This window comes from Rhinatrema bivittatum, chromosome 11, assembly GCF_901001135.1.
Source record: "Rhinatrema bivittatum chromosome 11, aRhiBiv1.1, whole genome shotgun sequence".
NCBI classification, from domain to species: Eukaryota; Metazoa; Chordata; class Amphibia; order Gymnophiona; family Rhinatrematidae; genus Rhinatrema; species Rhinatrema bivittatum.
Window position 1 is genome coordinate 26801335 of NC_042625.1, and position 27294 is coordinate 26828628.

Below are 27294 nucleotides of genomic sequence, written 5' to 3' on the forward strand. Positions count from 1 at the left end.
GGTGGCTGAAGAAAAAAGAGGTCTGGGAGGCCACCTGCAGCCGAGAAGAGGCGCAGGGCCGGGAGGCTACCAGCAGCGAAGAAGAGGGAAAAAGCCCATTCACCCCGCTTCTCTAAGTGTGCCAGCCTTCAAATCACTGGCAGCCAGTATGTTTTCTATGCTGATCTCTTGCAACGTAAGATCAGCATAGAGGAAGTGCTAGCCTTATGAGTTTTGAATAGCACAGGCAGGCACATGAGGAGCAGTGGGAGAACGGGTTCCTTCCTCTTCTCAGCCACCGGTGGTCTCCTGGTCCTGTGTGGACCCAGGAGAATGGTAAGCTGCCTAAGTGTGTGTGAATGGTAACCTGCCTGGGTGTGGGGATGTGTGTAGTGTGAATGGCAACTTACCAGGGTGTATGTGTGTGAATGGGAGCCTGCTTGGGGGGGATGTGACTGGGAGCCTGCCTGAGTGTGTATGTGGGAGTGAGAGTCTGCATGTGGGGGTGTGGGAGTCTGTGTGTGTGTGTGTACACATGAAAATGGGAACATGTGAGAGAGAGCCTGTGTGTGTGTATGTATGGGAGTGGGAGCCTGCATGTGAAAGCTTGTGTGTCGTGTCTGTGTGTGAGAGAGCATGTGAGAGTGAGAGCCTGTGTGTGTGTGTGTGTGTACATGAAAAAGGGAACATGTGTGTAAGAGCATGTCAGTTTGGGAGCCTGTGTATGAATGAGAGCATGTAAGCGTGAATGCTTGCATATATGTGTGGGAATGGGAGCTTGCATATGAGAGAGAGCATATGAGAGTTGGGAGCCTGTGTGTATGTGAGAGAGAGCATGCAAGAGTGGCATCCTGTGTGAGAGAGAGAGCTTGTGTGTGAGCATGCATGTGAGAGAGAGCCTGTGTGTGTATATGGAGGAAGGAAAAGATAAGAGGGAAGAAACAGATTAAGAGACCCTAATAATGAATAAGGAAAAGACGGACAAGGGGGGAAAAAGAGACTGGGACCAACCGATTAGAAAAATAAGATCAGACAACAAAGGTAAAAAAAAAAATTAGCTTTTCAGTATTTGGAATATGCTATCTTTGGGAATGTGCATTCTTATATATTTGTGTTTTGCATTTTCTTCAGTATTACAGAGTTCATGGAGTCTGGATTCTCAGGCTTTCCATTTCAGTTTTGCCTGCATGTTTCTGTTTCTAATTTGTAGTCCCTTATTCTGAATTAGGTAAGGGTCTGTCTGTGACACGCATGTGTGACAAAGGTGCAGTATGTTGACTAGCGTGTAGTTTCTCTGTAGGGATTTGTAGCAGTCTGGCTTGTTCTGTTTGTCCAATAGATGGTGTATTAGTGTTCTAGGGCCTGGTGTGTCTCACACAACACATGCGCGGGAGAGCCTGTGTGTGTGTGTGTGTGTGAGAAAGCATTGGCATGTATATGAGAGAAGAAGTGTGTGAAAGAATGAATGTGTTAGTATGTGTGTCTGAATGAGAAGATCTCCTACCTCCCCCAATCTATGATAATCTCAGGGTGAGTGGAAATAAAAAGGTCCCAGGCATGGAGAGCAGGCGATTTTTTAATCCTTATTAGTTTTTAATTTTTGGGTGTAATTTAATGTTTCTAGTGTTTTGAACATTTTATTGCTTTTTTCGGGGCAACAGAACATTTTTTAATTGGATGTTTTATTCATCAGATGTTTTGAAATAGTTTATTGATGTTTGGGAAATAGAACAAATTTATGCAAGTTTTATGAATGATGTTTTATATTTCTTCATTTTATTGCTTGATGTTTTGCGAGGAATAATAATACAGTTGGGCTTCTGGTCTCCAGGACAGTTTTTGTTGGCACATTTCTATTTTGTATTTGGTGAGAGTCTGCCTGTATTTTAAAGGTCCAGTTGTTGTGTAACTTGAATTCTTGCTGTGAAAATTATGGTACTTATTACTGGGTTTTACGGCATTATTGTCCCTCTGTTCCTCATTTCTATTTTAAACAGAAGTTTGCTCTTTATTAATTTCATTTGCGTGCAGAAAATGGTTTTGAATGTTCTTGCAGAAAATATTTTTTGCATTCACATTTTATTGTAACTGCTGTTGGTAGGTTAGGTAATTATTTTAAGGGATTAGCTAATGTTTCCTCTAAAGACTGGGTTGCTGTGAGCATAAAATTGCTAGGCTTTTTGCATCAAAGAAAGTAGTGCTCACAAGGTAATGTAGGAGGGTGGACCGTGTTCTAGGGCACCTTACAGCAGCAAATTTTCAGGAGTCATCCTGCTCAGTGTTAATTACATTTCACCATGTTATACGTGTCTAAGTCTTAATTTCTGAAGTCCACTTGGAGACAAAACCTGGCAAAAAGCAGAGTATCAAATGTTCATAAATACAATTTTTTTTTGTTTAGCATATGTTTTGGTGCATAAGCCTAAACTGTTACATGGTGTCCCTCCAGTTACCTCATCTCCATTCTTGGAGGTCTCTACTACAATTAATAAGCGGCTTTACTTTCTTTACTTAGATAGCACTGAGATTTCTGTCCTCTGGTGTTTGCGGCATCTTTGATGACAGAGCCAGTCAGCCCTGCTCCTGTGATGAGCTTGATCAGGGAACAGACAGACAGAATCTGATGGCAGATACTGTACGGACCGCAAGACCTGTCTGTTCTGCTCGATTTCATTCTATGCAATGCGGTGAGCCATGCCACGATCCTTGGCTGTCCCCCCTCTAATGGGAGTTTTGGTCTGTGTGCCTGGGGAAAGGCAAGCTGTAATCTACGAATACTGTCGTTTAATCTACCTTGAGACGTAGGGTACAAATAGATGACCAGCAGAACCAAAGTATCTCAATTCTTAATTTTTGCCTCCATTTTTTGTCTTGGAATATAGTTGTGTTCTTTCTAAAGAGTCTAGCCTGGTGGCACCCATGCTGTGTCTGTGCATCTATCTTTGCACACTTCCTTTGTTAAATAGTAACTGTTGCTCTCTGGCATGGCAGACTATAAGGTTCGGCAGCCTCCAGTGGCATCTTTTCAGGGGAACTCTTGGCACGTGCAGTAAAATTGTGGGGCATGAATATGAAGCCCTCTCTCATTACTTGCATTAATAACTCTGCTTACATCCCTGGCTGCTACCCACCTTTGCTTTGGCATAGAAAGGATAAATCAAAATTGAAAGCCACCAGATTTGCAATGTGAAAAAAAAAAGTATTTTGTGTGAGTCTTTATGTGTAGTCTAAAATGCAAATTTGCTTAACTGAGTGCTTGCAGATGAAAATGTAATGTTAGTGTTCAGCATTTATTCAGTTTACTGGGTCGCTTTTCACTTTTTATAGTAGAAACCAGAAAAATCACCAGTTGCGTTAATGTGTGTATATATATATATATGTAATAAGGTGGACATATATGATAGCTCCTGTTTAGAGTTTGCAGAATATTTATTTCTCAGTTTCAGATTTAAGGAGCTATGATTTTAAACTTATCAATCTTTATTGATATATTTATTGCCTTCTTGATTAAGAGAGAAATCTATGATGGCTGTGAAAATGTACTGTGGGAAATATGATATTGGGCTGGCTTGGGGGGATTTTCAGCTTTGGCCCATGGTGATTTGGTGTCTCTGCAGGATGTGGGGTTTTTTTTTTTTTTTTTGCAGGTCTATGAATTTCACGTACTTGAGGCCTCTGCGAGTGCCTTAACCCACAGAGTCAAGCTCTTGGTTTCATGTAGCTCCATCGGGATTGTGCGCAGGTTTCTAAGGGCACATTCTTCTTAAACAAAAATGACAGCTCACTCCAGAAAGGAGGAGGCAGCCCTGAAACGGAGCTACCATAAATTCTAATTACTTTCCTTTCAGCTGAGCAGTCAGAGACGATTTTCACTCTAGCAGAGTGAAATTACTTACCTGACATTCTTTGTGGCATAAAATGAGCACAGAGAGCAATCCAGGCATATGGTCACAAACCACTTTGAATAATTCCCCACCCCCTTCCCCCCCCCCAAAAAAAATCAAGTCCATTTCTCTTACTTGGATCTTTATAAAACTTGGTGTCCTATTGGTTGTATTCAAGCAATTTCAAAGCTGTTGTACGCTCATTGCTTTTCTCCAGTCGCCATTGCTCCTTTCAGGTTCTTTAAAACAAATTAAACTAATGCTTAATGTGTAACAGACCAAGTATTCATTATATTATTTCAAAAAGTATGACATACATTACATATAATTGTAGTATCTCATGGAAAGAACATGGCAAAATGCTGTACTGTGTCCATAGTTTGGGGCGGATTTTAAGAGCCCTGCTCGCCGGTAAGCCTATTTTACATAGGCCTACCGGCGCGTGCAGACCCCGGGACTCGCGTACGTCCCGGGGTTTTCCGAGGGGGGCGTGTCGGGGGGCGGGCCCGGTCGTCGCGGCGTTTCGGGGGCGTGTCGGGAGCGTTTTGGGGGCGGGTACGGGGGCGTGGCTACGGCCCGGGGCGGTCCGGGGGCGTGGCCGCGCCCTCCGTACCCGCCCCCAGGTCGCGGCCCGGCGCGCAGGAGGCCCGCTGGCGCGCGGGGATTTACGTCTCCCTCCGGGAGGCGTAAATCCCCCGACAAAGGTAAGGGGGGGGGTTTAGACAGGGCCGGGCGGGTGGGTTAGGTAGGGGAAGGGAGGGGAAGGTGAGGGGAGGGCAAAGGAAAGTTCCCTCCGAGGCCGCTCCGATTTCGGAGCGGCCTTGGAGGGAACGGGTTAGGCAGCGCGGCTCGGCGCGCGCCGGCTATACAAAATCAATAGCCTTGCGCGCGCCGATCCAGGGATTTTAGTGGATACGCGCGGCTCCGCGCGTATCTACTAAAATCCAGCGTACTTTTGCTTGAGTCTGATGCGCAAGCAAAAGTAGGCTGATCGCGCTTCTTTTAAAATCTACCCCTATATCTTTTGGCTTGGCTTGCATTCTTTCATAGTTGACCTTCTAGCTCATAAATGCCATACTAGGTCAAACTGAAGGTCCATCAAGCCCAGACTCCTGCCTCTTGCTGTGGCCAATCCAGATCACAAGTACCCAGCAGGATCCCAAAGAACAGATCCAGGCCTTCCTGCTCATAACCAGAGAGAAGCAGTGACTTTCCCAAGTCTACACGGCTAATAATGGTTTATGGACTTTTCCTCCAATAACTTGTTTAAACCTCCGTCTGAACCTGCCTCAGTCCCACTTCCTTCCATTTATGACATGCTGTTCCAAGGTCTTATGGGAGCTTCTTTCATAATCTCCATCAGCTTCCCTTTCTTCTCCCATGCTCCAAAACTCAACCATTGACGCAACAGTTGCCCATAAGAATGCCTACTGGAACCAGTTACACATGCATCCCAGTTCCCACCCATAGGTGCCGCTGTTGGGATTTCCTCCCCCACCTCGTCCCCAGGGGATGTTAATGCTGCCTCCACAGTGTTCTAAGCCCATCGAGGAGGATCAGGGCGTGGAAACAAACCAGAGAACTGTGGCTGGTACCTCAATAGTATTTATAGTTAATGATCAATATTAGATTTTTTTCATCAGAAAACAATTTCAGTTTGTTCAGTGCAGAATAAGTTGTAAAGTTCCCACATGTCCTCTGATTCTTGAAGGAAAGAGAGCATTTAATATGAATTTAATTTTTCAGTGCTCTGGAATAGGGGAATTAGATTCAGACAGCAACCAACAAGGACATGAATTTTACGGTCTGGGAAAACAAATAAGCATGGAAGTAACTTGCTGATGTAGCTGTTACTACCCTTAACCAATAAGCCTTATATTTTTGATGCAACTCCAACACTGCTCTCTGCTTCAATGGCAGGAGATAATGGGGAATTGGACTCAGACAGCAATCAACAAGGGCCCTGACTTTGACAGTCTGGGAAACTAAGTATGGGGGTGGCGTGGCAGATGCTACCATAAGCTTGCTGGGCAGACTGGATGGACCGTTTGGTCCTTTTCTGCCGTTGTTTCTATGTTTCTATATCACTCTCGCATGCACAACCTTCCTTGTATATTTGTACCCCTCCTGAAACTTTGAGGGCAGTTTGTATACTCCCAATGGGTGTTTCCATCTGAACATGTGGCTGTGTACATTACAGGTACAGGAGTATCTGTGTACTATACACCTGCATGGGAGCAGGTGCAAAGTATAGTGCCAGAAGATATGTATGGAGATTTGAGAAAAACAAAAATCTCTGTGCATGCTATTACTCCTCTCAACCTGTCCCTTTATTTTCCTATTAGTAAAAGTATGTATGTTGTGAACAGTGTGTGCACTTTTACTCACACTGGCAGGTAATATTCAAAATGCATTGTTACACAGATCAGCACGTGTTTACTTGCATAAAAGCTTTGATTATTGCCTCCGTAGTGTCATCGGTTGGCAGTAAAGGAATGCTCTGTAGTTCTCTCTAATGCATAGCATTTGGGTGCAATGTGAGCTTTGTTAATTCAACTGGAAGACATATTGAATGGAGAATTCTGCAGGTGAAGGAAGAAAACTGAATTTCACACCACTGCTGGTGTACTGTTTTAATGGCCGTATTGATTCCGGAGAAAACTGGAATATGTGTAGGCTTCAATTACCATGGTGTTTTATAATACAGGAGTTTGAGGCCACATAGGTTATTTCTTCAACTGTGCTACTTACAGAAGTGAAAAGTAGTAGCAGTAATAGTAACTTCCCTCCTCCCCATTAACATGGAGAGTCAATTCCACACGCTGCTGAGCACTGATCCACTTGTTGCAGTGTTGGGGGCACACAGCGTCTGTGATAGGGACGGGGCAAACCTGTAGGGCCCTACTCTTTAAAAAAAAAAAAAAAAAAAGTAAATACAATATAAACATTCCACCCTGAAGGTGTTGTGGTCCAAAGAAAAATAGTTTATTGAAAATCAAAAGTTCAGCAGGTACACAAAAGTACAAACATTCCAAATTACAAAAATGATCAAAAACAGGAAATAGTTCTTTGAGTCGCAAGACTCACTTAAAAGTGGATGCAGTTTCTTATGTAACTTAAGTATTACTCAGAAATACTGTAGTCTCTTAGTATTCTCAAAGGGCTTCTGACTCCTCAGCCCCAAAAGAACTGCAGATAATCCTCCCCTTCTTACCAGTATTGCTTACGGAGGGCAGGCTTGACCAGAACACATCCCCTCTCTGTTATACAAGTGTGGATCCTCTGTGCATCCCCTTAGCCGACTATACCCCTCATTAGGGTCTAGACGCCGAGGGCGGGGACCAGGAGGGGCACTAGGTCCGGTTCCCAAAGGCACCGAGGGCCGTGGGGGCACAGACAGCATCGATAGGCCCTCCGGCATCAAGGGAGGCATTGGCAGTGGTACACCGGAGGGAACCGGCTGTGGTCTGGGGAACCGCGGACATGGGCACCTGGTCCTTGCGTCCTCATCCTCCACCTCGGACCCGGGAATTGGGATTGCGCCGGTGGAAGGCATCGGTGGCCATGGAGGCATCAAGGGCCTCTCAGGCACTGGTTGCGTCGGTAGGGCACCAAGAAGGGCGGCCAGACGCTCCAGCAGGGGTGCAAATATTGAAGATGGAGGCTCGGGCAGTGGTATGGGGGCTGGTGGCGCCGGCAGTTCGACGCTCTGAAGTACTTTGAGCACCACCGATTGCACCCTGTGGTCCAGCTCCTCCTGGAAATCTTGTGAAGTAAGGACTGAAGGAGGAGGACAAGGCGTCACCAGCACACCCACTGAGGGAGTCTGAGGGGGCATGGCACCCAGCACCGTTGCCGGTGGGGAACACCTTGGGCTTCCTGGGCACTGGAGGATGGGGCCTCTGGTGGCCGGTGCCTCTTCGATGGTGGCTCGGCAGCCGCCGATGCAGTTCTGGAACCGTGTCGGGATGATGACCGGTGTCTATTCTTCCTGGGTTTCCAATGCTCGGCCCAGTCTTTCCCTGGTGCCGAGGACGATGATGACTCCAAGATTGGGGGGAGGGGAGAGACCACCGAGGATCGATCTCCCTCTCCACAATCCTTATGTGTACTGGAGAGCGGAACCGCCAGGGGAAGGGATGGGGACGATTCCCTACAGTCCTTTGGCGCAGAGGACACCAATGCCGAAGCGGAGGGTTTCGGGGAGCCAAAAAGCTTCTCCATTTTATCCAGGCGATCACGATGCCCTTTGGGGGGTCATTTGATCACACAAACGACACTCTCTGACGTTATGCGAGGGCCCCAGCAGAGAATACAGACCTCATGCGGATCCGTGATGGACATGGTCCATGGGCACTGGGGGCATTGTCGAAAACCCGGCGATGCCATCGAAAAAGGAGGCCAGCGCGCAGGTGATGACCGGGGACCCAGAAGCGGGAGTCTGGAATCAACCATGAATAATGATAGTAAAAGCCAAGGGCACCTACCGGAGGGACCCGACGCAGAAAAAGGAAAAACCTCAAAAATATGCGAAGATGCTTTCAAGGGTTTGGAGCTCCACAACTACAAGGCTACTGTACCTTGGAAAAGAAGAGACTGAAGGGGGACCTCACGTGGACGCACGGATAGCGGCAGGCTGGGCATGCTCAGTCTGCCAGTCAAAGTTTCCCGTGCCATGCTCCATCTGAAGATGTCACCCACATGTGAGGACTACCATCCTGCTTGTCCTAGGAGAAATGTTTGCTTATAAATCACACGATCTCAATCACAGTAGTAGGGAATCACCTGTTGATGGCACCTGCATACTAAAGAACAATATTTCAGAGGAGACTGATCAAATGATGTACGAAGCGATGAAACAGCAGGATGAGGCATAAAAGTCATCTCATTCCCTGAGAGAGAGCGTTTCACCTTATCCAATCCAGATGCCAGCATTTTAATGCTGGCATCTGATCAAATCAGGCTTCCCCTGTATCTCCATATTAAGACCATGCAGTTGCACAGTGTCTAATTTAATAGCAGACATCATTTGGCTGTCTGCTTGTCACCTTCTTATCACTCTAATGCACAACCCTCCCTTCCCTTTATGCCATCATTATAATATAATCTGCAATTCACTTGTACATTTACATAACATTGGCCTTTGCTTTGACCTGCTCGTTTTGTTTTGATCTAATGGAGGGGAGTTTAATTCCCCAAAACTAGTCAAGAAATGTGCTGGGGGTAATAATCACCCACTGGCTAGCTTGCAAAGTTAGCCAGCTGAACTTATCCAGCTAACTTTGGTGGGATATTCAGTGGCACAGCTGCACCATTGAATATAACTGACTATTTTAAAGTTAGCTGGATAAGTTATCTGTCTAACTTAACTCCATCCCAGAATGCACCTATAAGTGGTGGAAATATTCAGAAGTCAGCATTTAGATGGATAACTCACAAATTATCTGGCTAAATGCTACTGAATATGGACCCCGCTATATTTATACAATAAAAAGTCATCGCCATATTTTATTTGGCTGACTTTATTTCTGCGCAGTCAAGTGGACCAATGTGGCAACTACATGACTTTTTCCAGAATTCATGCAAGATTTGGAATTGACCGGTTTTACAACTCAAGACTATGGGATACCATATTTACAGGTAAGTTAACATGAGGGCAACGCATGCAGGTAACTTTGTAGCCTGCACAATCTCGGCCCTAGCCATCATACAATGGTGACACCTTATTAGTTGGTTTAGTGGTGCACTCGCTATGGGGTCTGGAGGAAACCATGATACGAGTCCCTCGGCTAGAAGCTTGCAGCAGAGATAGCTGAGCTTGTTGGGAGGATAGGGAAGTTATACTTGAATGAGAACACCAGGTAGCCCCAAATGAAGGCTCTTCGTATCTCACCTTTTTTTGAACTTCTTGTTATTGATGGCAGCGAGTGGGGTTGAGACAGCTTTTGAAATGAGCTGGAAGCCCAAAGGAATAGGATGGCACTACCTGGGGAAACAAAATAATAGAATGAAATAGTGACTTTATTTTAAACCCGGTGAGCTTCTAAGGCATTGACACAGAAACAGGAATGAAAAAAAAATGGAACCAAACCAATATTAAGCAACTCTGTTCATTACAAATATGACACATGAAGTACTTTGTCAGCATTAAGAGAGGTTAATACATTAACACACGTGCCATAAAATAGCGGTGATTATGTACAAGGGTTGAGACCCCTTCCAGACCATTTGTTATCTAAATATAAAAGCTTCTGGAAAGTAGCTAACCCTTGAAGAGCTGAAATAACTGGCCCCCTGATGTTAGTGTAGACGGTTATTCCCTAATTTAAAAGACATCTGTGGCCCAGGGACACTGTGGCGTCTTCATGAGCGCAATATTACAGAGTTCCCAGAGACAGAGAAATTTAGTTATCAGTAAATATAATGTCACTTATCTGCACGTAATGACATTAGTTTTATCATGGCAGTTCTTACTTGGTTCTATGCCTTGCTTGTGGCTGTCAGAGAAGAAGAAATGTGAAAAATCCTTCCTCCCCTTTCTGCTGTAAGGGGAGGATTTTAAGAGGAGCATGGACACGCCGATTTTATAACGTGCCGCGCCAGCACGTGCATGTTTTAAAGTCCATTGGCCGTGCGCACATGCGTGCCTGATTTTAAAATCCACGCGTGCATGTGCAGGTGGCGAGCGCGGGGGGGGGGGGGGGGGTGGGGGGTGTGTGTGTGTGAATTTTAGTAAATTACATGCGACGATGCAATCGGGCCTTCTCCAGTTCCTCCTGCCTTAGCTACCTGAAAATCTTTTATTTTTCAACTTACTGCTCCTCCTGCGTAGAAGTAGTTTGCTTCCCCGGGACAGCGGTTAATGGTTGCTGTCCCAGCCGGCCTCCGTCCTGCCTCGACCACGTCCCCCGGCACTTGTGCGCGTATCAGGACTTATGCGCAGGGCCCGGCCACGTGCATAAGTCCCTATTTTTACACACGTGGCCCTTTAAAAATTCGCCCTTAACTGTTTCCAGCTTAAGATAAATTTTTGTATGTTATGAGGATTAGAATGCAAAAGGAAAGTGAAGAAAGTTTTTGTGCCCAAGACTTAGCTAATGTTGTTTGGACCCAGTATATTGCTAACAATTTATATGTACTGTTTACTGTGTAACTCTGGGAACTGCTTCAATTTCTTGCAGAAAGATAGCACACACAAATCTGTAAATAAAATTTTCAATTCAATAGCTCCAGCATTTAGAATTAGGTTAGGCAAAATCTCTGTAGCAAGAGTAGCAGAAGTGTTTCTGATGTAGATAAAAATTTATCCTAGAATTCAGTTTTCTAGCTTGTTTTGATGATTCAGTTTGTTTTCCATTTTCCTGTGTACATCATTCAATGAGAGGCAGTGATAGGGCATTCTCTGATAGTTAATACCAAGTACCTGTGAGGGAGTCTATAGGAAACTCACTCAGACTACCTTAAGGAACCGGACACAGCTGTCTCACTTGGTTCTCCTTAAGATCCAGACCCACAGGGAATTCTGGGTGAAGGGAGGAGCCCCTCACATTAGAAGGGTTAGACAGGCTCCAGGGAACAGGGAGGAATCTGCCCTTTGCAAAGACCTGCTACGTTTGATGTCTGTGTGCTACCTGAACTTAAGGTGAACTGCATTTTTTGTTTGATTTTGTTTTTCACTGTAAATAAATTGCATATAGAGGGAACAGCCAGTCTGTCTCCTTATTCCTCCTGGCTGTTTCCCAAACCACTATTGCTCAAGTTAACATAGTGCCCTTAACCCAGCTGGCAATTAAGGACCATGAAATACAGATTGGCTCCCTAATGAAAGGATGAACAGGTTAGGGCTCTTTAGTTTGGAGAAGAGATCTTTGAGAGGAGATATGATAGAGATGTATAAAAACATGAGTGGGATGGAACAGATAAAAACTTTCAAATAGGACCAGGGGACATGCTATGAAGCTAACAGATTTAAATCAAATTGGAAAAAGTATTTTTCACAATGCACATTCAAGCTGTGGAATTTGCTGCCAGAGGATAGGGACAAGGCATCTAGCACAACTGGGTTTAAAAGAGGGTTGGAGAAGGTCCTGGAGGAAAAGTCCATAAGCAGTTAAATAGAAACATAGAAATGATGGCAGAAAAGGACCAGTGGTCCATCCAGTCTGCCCAGCAAGCTTCCCATTGTAGTATCTGCCGCATCGTGCAGGTTACCCCCATGTATCAGCCAATTTTGCTTGACCTGCTTTGCTTATGGACTTGGCCACAGAACCAGTCCTGTTTTTTTTCTTAATGTCTGAGTATCAGTGCCCCAGACAAAAAAAAAAAAAAAAAGTCATGGCTTGTGTTGGTTGTCCTTGAAACCAAATTTCTCTTTCCTTTCAGCCCCTACCCCCCTTCCTTCGAAGCAGAGAGCAATGTTGCAGTTGCATCAAAAGCATCAAGGCTTATTGATTAAGGGTAGCAATCCCATGCTTATTGATTTAGGGTAGTAACTACTGCACCGTGCTGGTTACCCCCTTGCTCATCAGTTCTGCAGGGCCCTCGATGGATGCTGTCTAAATCCAATTCTCCTTTCCCCTACCGTTTGAAGCAGAGAGCAATGTTGGAGTTGCATCAAAAGTATCAAAGTTTATTTGGTTAAGGGTAGTGACCGCTGCACCAGCAAGTTACCCCCATGCACGCTTTCTTTGTTTCCTTTAGGACTTGGCCATAGAAGCAGTCCTGCGCTTTTCCCCTTATGTCCCCGTAATGGTATCCCAGACCATGGAAGTCTGGCCCTTGGTTATCATCTGAATCAAATTCCTCTTATCCACCTGCCATTTAAGTGGGGAACAATGTTGCAGTTGCATTAAAAGCATCAAGGCATATTGGTTAAGGGTAGTAATCTCCATGCCTTCTGCTAAAGGTAGTAACCACCGTACCAGCAAGTTACCTCCCTGCACGCTTATCTCATTTCTGTCTTCTAGCCTTTAGAGATCCACAATGTTTAGTGAAGTGGATTTGGGGAAAGCCACTGCTTATCTGGGAGTGAGCAACAAAGAATTGAATCTACTTCTTGGGATATTTCGGGTACTTTTAAATGACCTGGACTGGCCATGGTCAGATACAGAATGCTGAGCTTGATGGACCTTTGGTCTGACCCAGCATGGCACCCCTTATGTTCGTAGGCCATTACTGCTCTTATAAATCATTAAAAAATTTTTTTTTTAAAGATTGTGTGTTTAATTGTTTATTATTCAGAGTATTTTATTATTATCCTTGATCTCTAGCCATCCTCCTCTTGTTCCCTACAGATCTGAATAAGTATGGGTATCTTTATCCCTTTCTAGTTTTGGTTACTACAGATGAGGTTCTTTTGGTATGATATTACTAAATACTCTGTAGGGGACTGCATTCCCAATCTGATGAAGAGTTATGAAAAAGCTTGGGGGTGTGTAGGACTTCCTTCAATTGGCAAGGTCTGTTACTGCTCACAGTTGTGAGATGGCTAAGAAAAGAAAGTGCATCAGTTATGGAAGATGCTTGGGTGGTTGTCTTCGATTTTTATCCTAGTAGTTACAGATAAAAGGTGAGTTTTGGTAACTGAGAAGTATATTTGGTCCTTGGATGCAGTACAGTGACCACCATCTGTAAAACTCCACTGTAGAAACCTGCATTGAGCATCAATATGGACATCAAAGCCATTGACACTAAGGAAAAAATGAACTGAAAAAAACTAAGCCCTGGAGCAAATATACAAGGAAAGTAATCTCTATAGATACTGACTAATATTTAAAATTAATAGTTGAACAAAAATGACCTATAAATCCAAGGATTTATTAAAGTATGTTCTGCCTACTCTTTCCCTTACTACTTCATCAGCTTGATCCACATCCATTCAACTGCTGTTAATCCCCTTTTCCTCCCACCACACTTTCCACCAGTTTTACTGCTGTTCAGCACCATGGTCAGCTCCTGTGACAGACAGGCACCTGGAAATTAATACTGCTTTTCAAATGGTAGACTGTTTTATTAATGACATTGCTTTGCATGATTCACTCCGGATTAATCAGTGAAGTGTGGTAAATGTGCACGCCTAATGTTGTGCACTGCTCAATGCATGTTTGCTTAGCTCTTAAGAATATGTTCAAAATCCATAACCTTTATTGCATCCCACACTTCTTAATGCTGTAGAAAATTTTAGGTATGATTATGTGGGATAAAATATCTGTTTTGATGTATTAGTTTCTTTGTACATCTGGTGCCCTCAGAACATGGATTGCAAAGGAGGTCTTTTATTTATATTCTGCTTTTTGGCACTTCAGAGTGTACATCAGAGCGGATTACATTCAAGTACTGTAGGAGGGTAAATCAATGTTCCCAAGGTCACAAGGAGCAACATTGGGATTTGAATTCTGGTTTCCCTGGGTCATAGCCCGCTGCTCTAACCACTAGGCTACTCCTCCACTCCTACAGATTTTTTTATACTACCTATAACAAAAAACTGTGCTAAGCAGGAAACGATAGAATCCATTACATTGGCAATTAAAACTCAGCAGTTCAATAAATTAAAAAAAAATTGAAACATCAAGAAAAAGCCTGTCAAATAGTAAACCTTCAACTGTTTTCTAAAAGATTTATAATCAGAAAGGGTCCTCAACTCCATCAGCAATTTGTTTCACCATGTAGGAGCAGAAACAGTGAAAACTCTAGTATGAATAGTCTGTAGATGATGGCTTTTTACAGTAGGAACAAGTAAACCCTTATCAGTGGATCTTAAAGACTGCAAGGGAACATACCATAATATTTTATTAGACAATGCAACAGGACCAGATGAATAAAGGGCCTTGTGTGCAAGAATCATAAGTTTAAATTGAATTCTGTACTCAACAGGAAGCCAGTGACATTGACACAGTGTTTCTGATGGGATAGAAGGTAATAAGACGAGCAGCAGCATTTTTGTAATAATTGAAGGAAAACTAGCATGTACTTTGGCAAACCTGAACATAGTGAGTTGCAATAGTCTAATATGATCAAGTAAATGCTTGTACTACTGTTCTGAAATCAGGAGCTGGGAGAAAATATTTCAGGGGATGAAGAAGCTGGAGCTTAAAAAATGCTGACTTAATAACTGCTCGCAGTTGAGGTTTTAAGCCAAAAGCAAGAGTCAAGCATAAAACCAAAATCCCAAATTACAGGTGTGAAAGTAAAAGGTGTCCCTTCAATATTAATTTCTGGCAGTAGGACTTGACATGGGTTTCTGCTTAGCCATACGGCCTCGGTTTTGGCAAGATTGAGAGTAAGACCATGTTGCTTAAGCCATAGTTTTATAGCAGACATACAGGTCACAAACCTTAGTTGTTGGCGTATTGACTTGAAAAATAAGCTATATGTCATCATAAGAACATAAGAAATGCCATACTCGGTCAGACCAAGGGTCCATCAAGCCCAGTATCCTGTTTCCAATAGTGGCCAATCTAAGTCACATATACCTGGTAAGTACCCAAATGTTAGACAGATCACAAGCTACTATTGCTTATTAATTACTGTCATAGCAGTTTATGGATTTAACCTCTAGGAACGTATCCAAACCTATTTTAAACTCGGTAACACTGAGTGAAAAAGATTTTTCTTCAATTTGTTTTAAATGAGCTACTTGCTAACTTCATGGCGTGCCCCCTGGTTCTTCTGTTATCTGAGAGAGTAAGTAGCTGATTTACATTAACTTGTTCAAGTCCTTTCATAATTTTGTAGACTATCATATACCTCCTCAGTCGTCTCTTCTCCAAACTGAACAGCCCTAACTACTTTAGCCTTTCCTCATAGGGCAGCCGTTCCATGCCCCATATCATTTTGGTCGCCCTTCTCTGCATTTTCTCCAGTGCAGCAATATCCTTTTTGAGATGCGGTGACCAAAATTGCACACAGTATTCAAGATGCGGTCTCATGGAGCGATACAGAGGCATTATGACATCCTCCGTTTTATTTTCCATTCCCTTCCTAATAATTCATAACGTTCTGTTTGCTTTTTTGATCGCCACAGCACACTGGCCAACAATTTTAATGTATTATCCACTATGACTCCTAGATCTCTTTCCTGGGTGGTAACTCCTAAGATAGAACCTAACATCATGTAACCGCAGCAAGGGTTATTTTTCCCTACATGCATCACTTTGCACTTGTCCACATTAAATTTCATCTGCCATTTGGAAGCCCAATCTTCCAGTCTCACAAGATCCTCCTGCAATTCATCACAATCCGCTTGAGATTTAACTACTCTGCATAATTTTGTGTCATCCGCAAATTTGATCACCTCACTCATACCCCTTTCCAGATCATTTATAAATATATTAAAAAGCACCGGTCCAAGTACAGATCCCTGAGGCACTCCACTGTTTACCTTTTTCCACTGTGAAAACTGACCATTTAATCAGCATAGTCTTTAAATTTCTTCACATATAATGAGATAATGTCACATAAAGGCTGCAAATATAGGTTAACCCACATGGATAGGGAAGAACCCTGCAGATCCCCCTTCTCAAGGAGCTTCCATGAAGAGAATGATTGGTTAATCTTAACTTGAAAGTGAGGACCCAACAAATATGAATGGAACCAAGAAAAAACAGTACCTCCAGTGCCGAAAGAACACAATTGGACCAAAAGGATTGAATGATCCATGCAATCAATTGCAGAGGAAATATCCAAAGAAACCACAATCAAGGAATTGCCCAAGTCAAACTGCAACAAAATGTAATCAGCTAGCGCCAAAAGCAGTGTTTCAGTGCTATGATTGGCTCTAAAGCCATATTGATTTTGATGTAAAAGATGCTTGCTCTCTATAAACTCAGTGAGTTGTTTCAGGACCAGCTTTTCTAACAATTTGACCAAGGTAGGAAGACTGGAAATAGGTCTGTAACTACTAACTAACTCTATAGACAAATTTGATTTCTTCAAGACTGGAGTCACAATAGCCTGTTTACAATAATCTGGAAGAAGACCAAGAGTGAGAGAGAGATTCAAGATGTTAGTTAAGAGGCTCAAAAATAATGTTTGTAGTGCCAGGAAAATAGTAATAGGAAAATGATCAAGTGAGCAATTAGAGGACTGTAAAGATTTAAGAGAGACTGTTACTTTTGTAGAAGCAAGATCCTCAAAATCAGTCCAAGAACAACTCTCAGTATCTAACTTGGGTAGGAAGCTGTCAGTGGCCCATTGGCAGCTGTCAATGAGAAGGTTTCATCTGGAATATAAAAGGCAAAAGCTTCAGAATTTATGCCAATTTTACCTGTGGAACTGCCAGATAGCTGAGATAAACTATTGATGATTGAAAAGAGTTCCCAAGGATGAATAAGTGAGCATTGTAAACATGAAGTATAAAAAGACCGCTTGCAATAGTTGAATGTGGCTCGATACGATGCACGAGCTGCTTTGTAATTGGTGCAGTGGATGTGACATGTGAGCATGCCAGAGTTGTTCAGCTCGTCACATAGCATGTTTGAGCTTAATAAGCTCAAGTGAAAACCATGGGACACAATGTCTTGTACAAAGAGATTTAATCTCTTTAAAAGTGGCAATACAATCCAGACCACTAGTCAGAGCACTATTGAAGGAATTTACAGTCTGATTAATATAATTTGATTCAAAGCCCAGACTTGATGAAACAATGACCCATTCTGAAGAGAAAATTTCCAACTTTGGTTCTATGTAAACCGACACGATATGTACTAGTACATGAACATCGGTATATAAAAGCTTTAAATAAATAAATAAATATCAAAAGGCCCACAAAATTTCTGTACAGTTGCCTCTTCTTGTGGCAAATGAGATTTCGGGACCATAGTCATGGAAAATGAAAGCAAGAAATGGTCATACCATGATACAGGGACAAGAGAGGGACCAGTAATACTCGCACTTGAGACCCACATCTCAGGAACGCATAGTAAATCTAATATGTGACCAGCATGATGAGTGGGGGAATTAATAAGCTGAGACAATCCCATTGAGGTAAGAAGGGAAAAAAACTCATCCACATGGGATTTGGCCAGATTACCCTCATGAATATTAAAATCCCCTAACAAAACCACATCCAACTACTTCAAACACAGTGTTGAAATAAACTCAATAACCGCATTAGGACTAATAGTGTGAGGGCCTGGAGGACGGTAAAAAAGGCCTAGTGCCCAAGAATTTACTTTAACAACTAGTCTTTCACAGCTGACTGTGATAGTCTCTGATAGTAAAGACACTCTGAACTGGTCCTTAAAGATCAAAAGAACACCCCCCACCCCTTTTAACTCTCTAGAAGTATGAAGATAAGAGTAGCCAGGAGGGTATAATTGCTGTAAAAGAACGTTGTCAGCTGCTGAGTGCCAGCTTTCAGTTATACAAAAAAATCAGGCTGAAACTCATGAAGATGAGAGAAAATATCATACTTTTTTTTTTTTTTTTTTTTTAATAGACTGGGCATGAATAACTAGTTCTGAAAGGCTTCTCTGAAAGAGGACATAAATCCTGCTCGCATAATGGATGAATAGAAGACCAGTAACGAGGAACAACTTTCTTATGCCAAAAGTTCTTGGCATTATACTTTCCTTTTCCCAGCAGGACAGGGATAGAGTAAGAAGTCGCAGATAAAATACTTGCATTAGACATATTAAAAATAAAATAAAACAAATACTAAAAACATGTTGCGATCCTGCCCGCAAGGAGCGCAGGCAGGCTCTTACCTTCTCGTGGCCAGTCGGGCCGCTGATGCCTCTGCAGCAAGCACGCCGCCGTCTCCGGGCTCCTCCCCAGCTGCCTCCAGTCCTGCACAGCAGGGTCTGGCCACCGGGAGCTTTTCCATGTGGCTGGGACAGCTGCGTCTGCTCCTGTGCCTTCCGACCTACTGCACTCGATCCCGGGGTCTTCAGCCGGCAGGGAGGCTGTCCCTGCCGGTGCCTGCTTCAGTCCGGGTCCCTGCCGGTGCCTGCAGCTCTCTGCTCCTGCTGCAGCCAGCCCTTCTTCTCTTCCTGCCTTCCTGCTTCAGTCTTCGTGGCTGGGAGCCGCTCCTGCAGCCTGCCACCTCTCCAGCTTCAGGGCAGGGCTGCTCCGCTGCCTGCCTGGCTTCCTTGGGCCCTCCACGTGGCTGAGGACGCCACCAGCTTCCAGCTCTCTTCTCTCCAGCTTCCTAGGGCGCGGGCGCGCGCCTCTCTCCTCCTCTTCAAGGGCCAGCCAGGTGTGGCCCTCTGCTGACCCCTCCCTGGGCGTTGTCCTCTTCAGCCCTACAAAAGGGTTCAGCGTTCATTCCAGCTTTGCCTTCACAAGGAGTTACACTCCTGGGATCCTGCTGTCCTCTGCTCCAGGAGTTGTCCTTGTTCCAGCACTTCTGCAAGGTCCTGTGTTTCCTGTTCTTCGTTGCAGCTCCTCGTCTCGTCTCGTCTTGTCTTCTTGTCTACATTCCAGTCCTGATGCTCACCTGCTGCTCCAGATGTCCGTGTGCCAGCCCTAAGGTCTGTCTCCTGTTCCAGTACCTGTATTCCAGTTCTGATGTTTGTTCCTGAGTCTTCTGAAAGCCAAGTGCCTTGTTCCTGAATCTCTGAAAGCCAAGTACCTTGTTCCTGAATCTTCTGTACGCTCGGTACCTCGCGGCAAGCCATGTCGTGCTCCGCGACCAGCCCCACGGGTGGGCTGAGTAGGGCACTTCATGATGCAAGCCTTGTACCTTGTTCCTGAATCTTCTGTATGCTCGGTACCTCGCGGCAAGCCATGTCATGGTCCGCGACCAGTCCCACGGGCGGGCTGAGTAGGGCGCTTCATGATGCAAGCCTTGTACCTTGTTCCTGAATCTTCTGAAAGCCAAGTACCTTGTTCCTGAATCTTCTGTATGCTCGGTACCTCGCGGCAAGCCATGTCATGGTCCGCGACCAGTCCCACAGGCGGGCTGAGTAGGGCGCTTCATGATGCAAGCCTTGTACCTTGTTCCTGAATCTTCTGAAAGCCTTGTACCTCGTTCTTGAAAGCCTTGCACCTCGTTCCTGAATCTCCTGAAAGCTAAGTACCTCGTTCCTGAATCTCCTGAAAGCTAAGTACCTTGTTCATGAGTTGTCTGCACGCTTGGTACCTCGTGGCAAGCCATGTCGTGGTCCGCGACCAGCCCCATGGGTGGGCTGAGTAGGGCACTTCATGTTGCAAGCCTTGTACCTTGTTCTTGAATCTTCTGAAAGCCTTGTACCTGGTTCTTGAAAGTCTAGTACCTCGTTCCTGAGTCCACGTCTGTGCCTGAGTCTACGTCTTCCCTGAAGTCTCGTCTGTATCTCCATGTTCCGGTCTTCACTGCCGTGGCCTCCATCCGGCCTGCCGCTTCTTGCCGTACCCTGCGGCAGGTCCGAAAGGGCTTGGAACGGTCGGAGGACTGTTCATAAGACCATCATTGCGTTGTTGGTCTTCCGAAGCGTGCAGGTCCGGAGGAGGGTCAGTCTTCTCAGTCGTCTCTCCAGTCTCGCTCCTGTCCAGCCCATGCTCGGGCATGCCTCGCCTACCGCGGCACCTCTTCAGAGTTCCTTTGGGGTCGAGCCGTGGCCCAAGGACACACATCTCTTGGAAAGTGGGACCGCTCTCCTAGCGCTCCACAACAAAACATACCATATTGGGAAACCACCCGTCTTGCTCTGTTGAAATCAATCTGCATTTAATGTGCCAATAAATATCTGATCTGATAAACGACAAACAAGGAGAGCAGTTTTGAAACAGCCCCCTTTGGTGCAACGTCTGTGGGTCCTTCCTATCTGCAAACCCTGTACTTGATTCACAAAGGAAAATTTGCCCCACAGATACAAAGGACCCAGGATTTGGAGCCTGGTCTTTCTATGGGCAGAATATTTGCTGGAAGACCAGCATGCATACATTTGGAAATCCCATCTGTGTGCGCTGTTTTCTCAGCCTCACTCTAAACATGCCTCTGTTAATACCTGGTTCTAGGTACGTGTGTGAGGGCAGTCTTTCGGCTGGCCAGTTTGGCTAGGTAAATTGCCTTGATAGTTGTCCTCTTCATGACCACAAAGCACATCTAGTCTGCCCATTTTTTCATTTGTGCACGTCCTCAAATTGTATTTGATCCTCACCTTTGCCCTCCACTTCCTGACCGGGAATCCTCTGTGCTTGTTGCATGCTTTCTTGAATTATGATGCTGCTTCTGCTTCAGGCTGTTTCATACCTTTGCAGTGTTTTCTGTGGAGGATTACATCCTTACGCCTAGGTTGGCTTACTTCCAGCTTCACACCATGATCCCTGGCTCCAAAACTTACTTTCCACAGAAAAATACTTGTCTCCTACACACTATTTTTATCTCCAAGATTTCTGAATGTCTTTATCAAATCGCTGCTCTCCTCTAAGTGTTTAGTTCTCGCCTTATAGATTAAAAAGATTACATTTTACTGCACTTTATTTTTCTGCTCACTTTTTTTTTTTCTGCTTTTGGTACTTTGATAGATATTCATTTCTGCTGGAGGTAGGAAACAGCTATTCAAATGCTGTCAAGGAAACTGGTTCCTAGTTGATCATTATGTGATAGTTTATAATCTTCTTTTTTCTTTTTTTTTTTTTTTACAGAAAGGAAAGAGAAAAGGAGAGGATGTAAAATACTAGAACAATAACTCTTTGCCTTTGCATTCCATATTTTAGAAGTATATAAATGTATAGGGTCATGTTATCAATCAATGTTTTAAATTATTATTAATACTAGGGGCTATGACCCTGCTTGCTTTGCTTGTCAACCCTGCCAATGTGGGGGTGCAACTGGTATAGGGGTGTGAGGATTAAGAGATGTGGGCATTGTTGCTCCTTTGCACTCTCCACTTTGTCCTGCTCACCACCTCCCCACATTTGTATAAGGGAGTGGCAGTGGAGGTGAAGTGAATGTGGAAGTGGTAGGAGAAGGGTGTGTGTGTGTGTGTGTGTGTGTGCGTGCACATTCCACCTTACACTCTCCAAGTTACCCTTTCCTCCCCCATGTGTATGGTGGTGGGGGGAGTGGGGTAGGGTATGCCTGGAGTCGTGGTGCTGGTGTATGGGCTTTCTGGTGGGTAGAGGATATGTGTGTATGGATGGAGGAGGGTGGTGTAGGGGTGGGTGTGCAGCTAGTAGTGGGTATGCTGGGGCTGGGGAGTGGTGTCTGTAAGTGTGCATGTGTTTCCTGTGTGTGTGTGGGGGGGGGGGGAGGGGATTGGTGGGAGTGTTTTTTGGATTTAATAAAAGGCACAGCATTATCTTTTTTCACTCTGACCTCTCTTCTTTAACCATATTAACAACTGATTGACTATATAACATGAATGGACTTATGCGGGTTTCTATAGTTGAATGATTGCTATGTAGCGATATGGGCCCTTGGCATTATTCCTTTACTTGGGAAGAACAATTGCTTGAGGTGAAATGTTTGGTGCACCAGTCTGCTCCTGGTCCATCTCAGAGCTCCCTGGCCAGTGGCAGTGAGTAGGTGCCCCACCTGCTGAGGATAATGCCTATGTTTGTTAGTAAAGTTAAAGATTAGTTTCCGGGCCCTTGCTGCTCAATGAAGAGAGCTTACTTTCTGATGGAAAGAGATTGTAGTCTCCCTTATTTTTGCTTTCCCTGTCGCTGTCTTGTTGTGGATAGCCATCCATGTCCTATTTCTATCCACTGGCAAGCACATTTCAACCCTTGTGAGTTGGATTAGCTGTTATTGTCCACTCTATATGGCTAATGACTACTCTTAAGTAAAATTCCTAATGCTACATGTTTGTTCTAAAAGTACTATCCTTCCCTCAAACGAGTCTTTCTTAAAATGATTTTTGGACACATTGGCTCTCAGTCCTGTAAAAGGACAGCAGTTTTGGCATCCGAAATACACCCATGGCTTTTCAGGATGTTTTCTTTGTTTCCATGGATTAACACTTTTGCCATAGTTATGCTTTTTTTTTCAAGATTGGGAAATTGCAACCCCAAATGCGGTGCTTCAAAATAATCCCTTTGCACATGTTAATCTTGCAGGGCTAAATGGCACAAGTTTTGGGAAGTAAAGCTGTTTTAGAAGCATTGGTCTCCTTGACAGCCTTGCTACCTTGAGGCTGATGTACTAAGCAAAGTAAAACTATATAAGAACAGCTTGCTAAAATGGGAAATAATGCATGTCAGGTGTGATTTTCACTCTCAGTGCAGGAAGCTATCTTTATGAAGTGTTTTCTCCCAAACACTATATTTTCACACATTTTATTTCTTGCTTGTACACCACATTGTTTTTGGCATGGAATATATTGTCTGAATTATCAAGAAGGCTGCTCATGCCCTAATAATATTGCTAGCAGTAATTTTGTTATGGATTTGAGTTGCTTGGTTTTGACTTTTAATATTGCTACCCTTATCACAAGGCTTGGGGTAACCTGCACGGTGCGGCAGTTACTACCATAAGAAACTTGCTGGGCAGACTGGATGGACCTTTTTTTTGTCCATCGTTACTATGTTACTATGTTATGAGCTGATGAGATGAAAGTCATGCAAAGTAGCTCATTAAACTATAAGGCCGGCTGGTGCGCAGAAGTTACGCCTGCCTCCGGGCATAACTTGCAACAAAGGTCAGGATGGGGGTTTAGGTAGGGCTGGGGGGGCGGGTTAGATAGGGGAAGGGAGGGGAAGGTGGGGGGTGGCAGAAGGAAAGTTCCCTCCAAGGCTGCTCCGATTTCAAGCGGCCTCGGAGGGAACTGGGAAAGCCATCGGGGCTCCCTTAGGGCTCGGCGAATGCAAGGTGCACAAGTGTGCACCCCCTTGCGCGCGATGACCCTGGATTTTATAACATGCGTGCAGCAGCGCGTGCATGTTATAAAATCGGGTGTAGATTTGTTCGCGCCAGGTTGAGCGAACAAATCTACGCCCACGGGTATCTTTTAAGATCTGACCTAAGTGTGTAAATAAACTACCTGCAAAATTTGCTTTATGGCTGAAATTTCACAAAATAAAAAAAGAACTTGAGGTGCAGGGTTTTGTTTTGTTTTTTTTCTTTTGTGAAATTTTCTGTAGCTAAATTTCTCATGCTGTTTACCACATAGAAATTCAGAAATGTGCATGCAGAATGGCACGGCTTGGTACATGATCTGTCTGGTTATTGTGGTTGCTGTGCATGACCTTACATTTCTCTGAGTATTAACATTCAAATGCTCGACTGCTGCTTGATCCAACACATGGCCTCAGTTTGAGTAGCAGCGAAGAGAGTTGTAAGCAATGATCCATTTCGCCCTTTGTTCTCTTGGTTGTGGCTGTATTGGTAACTCTTTGTGTTTATTAAGAGGCTAGGCAGCTTAGTCCAGAGAAAGCTGTTGCTTTGGGCTCCCCCTTTTTTGTTTTTGAAAGATAATTTTTCAGCACTATATTTTCCTTTGTGCAGTGCAATGAAAGATGATGTGATTTTCCTCTGGAAATTGCATTATGGATTTTCTTAGAGCTTCAGTAAATGTGATTTTTGTGCTTTTACACATGTTATTTCTTATCTCTTATATTTATATCCTTCTGCCTGCTAAGGAGAGTCTTTAGTACAACCTATCCAGTTTAGGACTGTATGAGCCTTTCCAAACCTTGGATATTTCAGGAAGTATGACCGGATAAAAATCCAGTTAATGGCAATGGATGCAATATCATGTCTCCTAGAGGGCTGTATTAGATGAGGTATTGTTTAGGCCACCAAGAGTTGTTCCTGGGCCATGTAAAACACATAGGGGCGGATTTTCAAAGGCCCGCGCGCGCCGGCGCACCTATTTTGCATAGGCCGCCGGCGCGCGTAAAGCCCCGGGATGCGCGTAAGTCCCGGGGCTTCCTGTCGGGGGCGTGTTGAGATGACGCGCCGTTTAGGGGGTGGGGCGCGGCGTTTTGGGGGTGGCGACGTGGGCGTGGTTTCGGCCCGGGGGCGTTCCGGGGGCGTGGCCGCGGCCTCCGGAACAGCCCCCGGGACCGGACCACGGAGCGGCCTTGGAGGGAACGGAGGCAGGCTGCGCGGCTCGGCGCGCGCAGGCTGCCGATTTTGCGCAGCCTTGCGCGCGCCGACCCCAGATTTTATAAGATACGCGCGTATCTTATAAAATCAGGCGTACTTTTGTTCGCGTCTGCTGCGCGAACAAGGACTCCAAAATAGTTGAAGGTGTTAATTTTACGAGATGATACGCAAATTCTGCATGAATCCCAGTATATAAAAATGTTAAATAAATAAATAAATTTCTTCTGGCTTGCCAATCCATCTGGGCCACTTCAGTTGCTGAAGCTCAGGAGAAGTGCCCTGGTTACTCCACCTCTTAGTGACCCAGGGTAAAATGAAAGCGAAACCTCATTAAATCTTTCATCATTAAAGTTTTTTTTTCCACGTTCAGTCCCACCTGCTTGTGTTCCCATTGTGGCTTCCTGATACAGTGAGGATTTTGTGGTAGCTGTGTGCTTCATAATCAGGAAAAATTATTTTTTTCATAAAAAGAAATATTTATATTTCTTCCTTCTGAAGGTACCTAGCACTACATTTTAATGATACGCAACCCAGGTAACATTTTTAGTTTAGTTTTCTTTTACAGATGGCTGAAATGTCTTAAAGCTCACAAATCGTCTTGTAAAGTAAAACTGGATATATTTATAGGACACAGAACCTGATCTTCTATGGACCTTGCAACAACTCTAGTTTAAAAACTAAATCCAGGAATACATAGATGTTTCTCTAATTTTGTTTAGGAGCTAGGTGACATTTAGTGGAACGGTGAATGCTGAACGTTGTGATGCTGAGAATTAATTATGGGGTCAAGTTTCAAAAAACTCAATTCCTAAATTAGGTACCTATATTAGGATCCTAAGTTTAGGTAGATCTGATGGATTTTCATCAAAACTGAGGCACCTAAGTTTACAGCTGAAATTTTTTCCCTAAATGTAGGACCCTAAAATGTAAGGCTACAATATGTCTAGATTTAGGCACCTGAGTTAAGTACCTAGTGCTCAAAATCAGTGCTAAGCACCTTAACTATTTGTAGACTTTTTTATACCGATATTAGTAGAGACATCATATCGGTTTACAGCAGAACTATAGTATGGAAATTACAATGAACAGGTATTGGGGGAGGGATTACAGAGAAGCAAAGAGATAAAGAGAAACAAACGCTTGGGGCTGCTTGAGAAAACATTAAGGGGTAGATTTTAAAAGGGTTACGTGCATAAGGTACGTGCGTAACCCTTTTAAAATGCCCCTGCGCGCGCTGAGCCTATTTTGCATAGGCTCGGCGGCGTGCGCAAGCCCCAGGACGCGCGTAAGTCCCGGGGCTTCGCTAGGGGGGCGTGTTGGGGGGGTGTCGGGTGGGTGGGTGTGACGTTCGGGGCGTTCCGGGGGTCGTGTTGGGGGGGGCGTGGTGCCGGCCCGGGGGCATTCCGGGGACGCGACCGAGGCCTCTGGAACAACCCCCGGGTCGGGAGATTGCGCGCCAGCAGCCCACTGGCGCAGGCGTAACTTTTACAATGGTAAGGGGGGTTTAGATAGGGCCGGGGGGGGTGGGTTAGGTAGGGGAAGGGAGGGGAAGGTGTGGGGGTGGAAGGAACGGGCAGCCCGCGCAGGGCTCGGCGCACGCAAGGGGGTGCACAAATGTGCACCCCCTTGCGTGCGCCGACCCCAGATTTTATAAGATACGCGCGGCTACGCTCGTATCTTATAAAATCCAGCGTACTTTTGTTTGCGCGCGCCCTGTTTTTTAAAATGTACCCCTAAGAGCCCGTAAACAATAACATACTAAAGTAACCAGTAACTCTTTACTCCATCCAAACTCTGCCTCTGTAGACGCCCACTGGCATGTAAATTTGGGTACCTGTCGAAAATTAGCGATTCAGTCCTACTCTGTTTTCAAAAGGGCCAATTTAGGATCTTAACTGCCCAAGTTAGGCACCTAAACTCTTTGCAAATTGCAAATAGAAGAACCAAGTCTTTTTGTTATAAAGCCCATTGCAAATTGGAATAATTTTCAAAAGTGAAAAGACCTCCAACCAGTTAATATGGCAGTTTAGAATTATGTCCAGTTCCACACTATCCACAATCACTTTGTTACATTCAAAACTGAGATTTCTAAAGATTCATTGGTAGAACCTAAACGCTTGGCAGAGGAAAGCTCTTCTAGAAACATGTCCTCTCCAGTATGCATTCCCCAAGGAGGTGGTATTTTCAGCATCGCTTATTAGGAAGACTGCCATCCTTCCAATAACTAACTCTGTTTATTTTTTTTTCAGACACCGTGGCCTCAGGGTTCAGCAATGACAGACACAGTGTTTGGCAACAGTACTGACCGCTGGATGTGTCCAAATGACAGACAGATGGCCCTTCGAGCTAAGTAAGTGATCTTTCATTATAAATATGTTGCGCCTGGTAGTATTTACTAAGGGCACGACAAATCCTGTGAAGTTTAACGAAAACCAGCAAAATTTACAACAAAACTGT

The 27294-nt window shown here is 44.5% G+C and overlaps 1 protein-coding gene across 2 annotated transcripts in view; it reads left to right on the top strand.

Moving 5' to 3' along the window:
- Positions 1-27294, top strand: part of RPH3A (rabphilin 3A) — a 327862-nt gene that overhangs the window by 134268 nt on the left and 166300 nt on the right. For both annotated transcript variants that reach the window (XM_029571543.1, XM_029571542.1), the window contains exon 2: positions 27087-27187. In XM_029571543.1, coding sequence (XP_029427403.1) covers positions 27111-27187 — 77 coding nt within the window. In that variant the 5' untranslated portion in view covers positions 27087-27110. The remainder of the gene's footprint in view (positions 1-27086; positions 27188-27294) is intronic.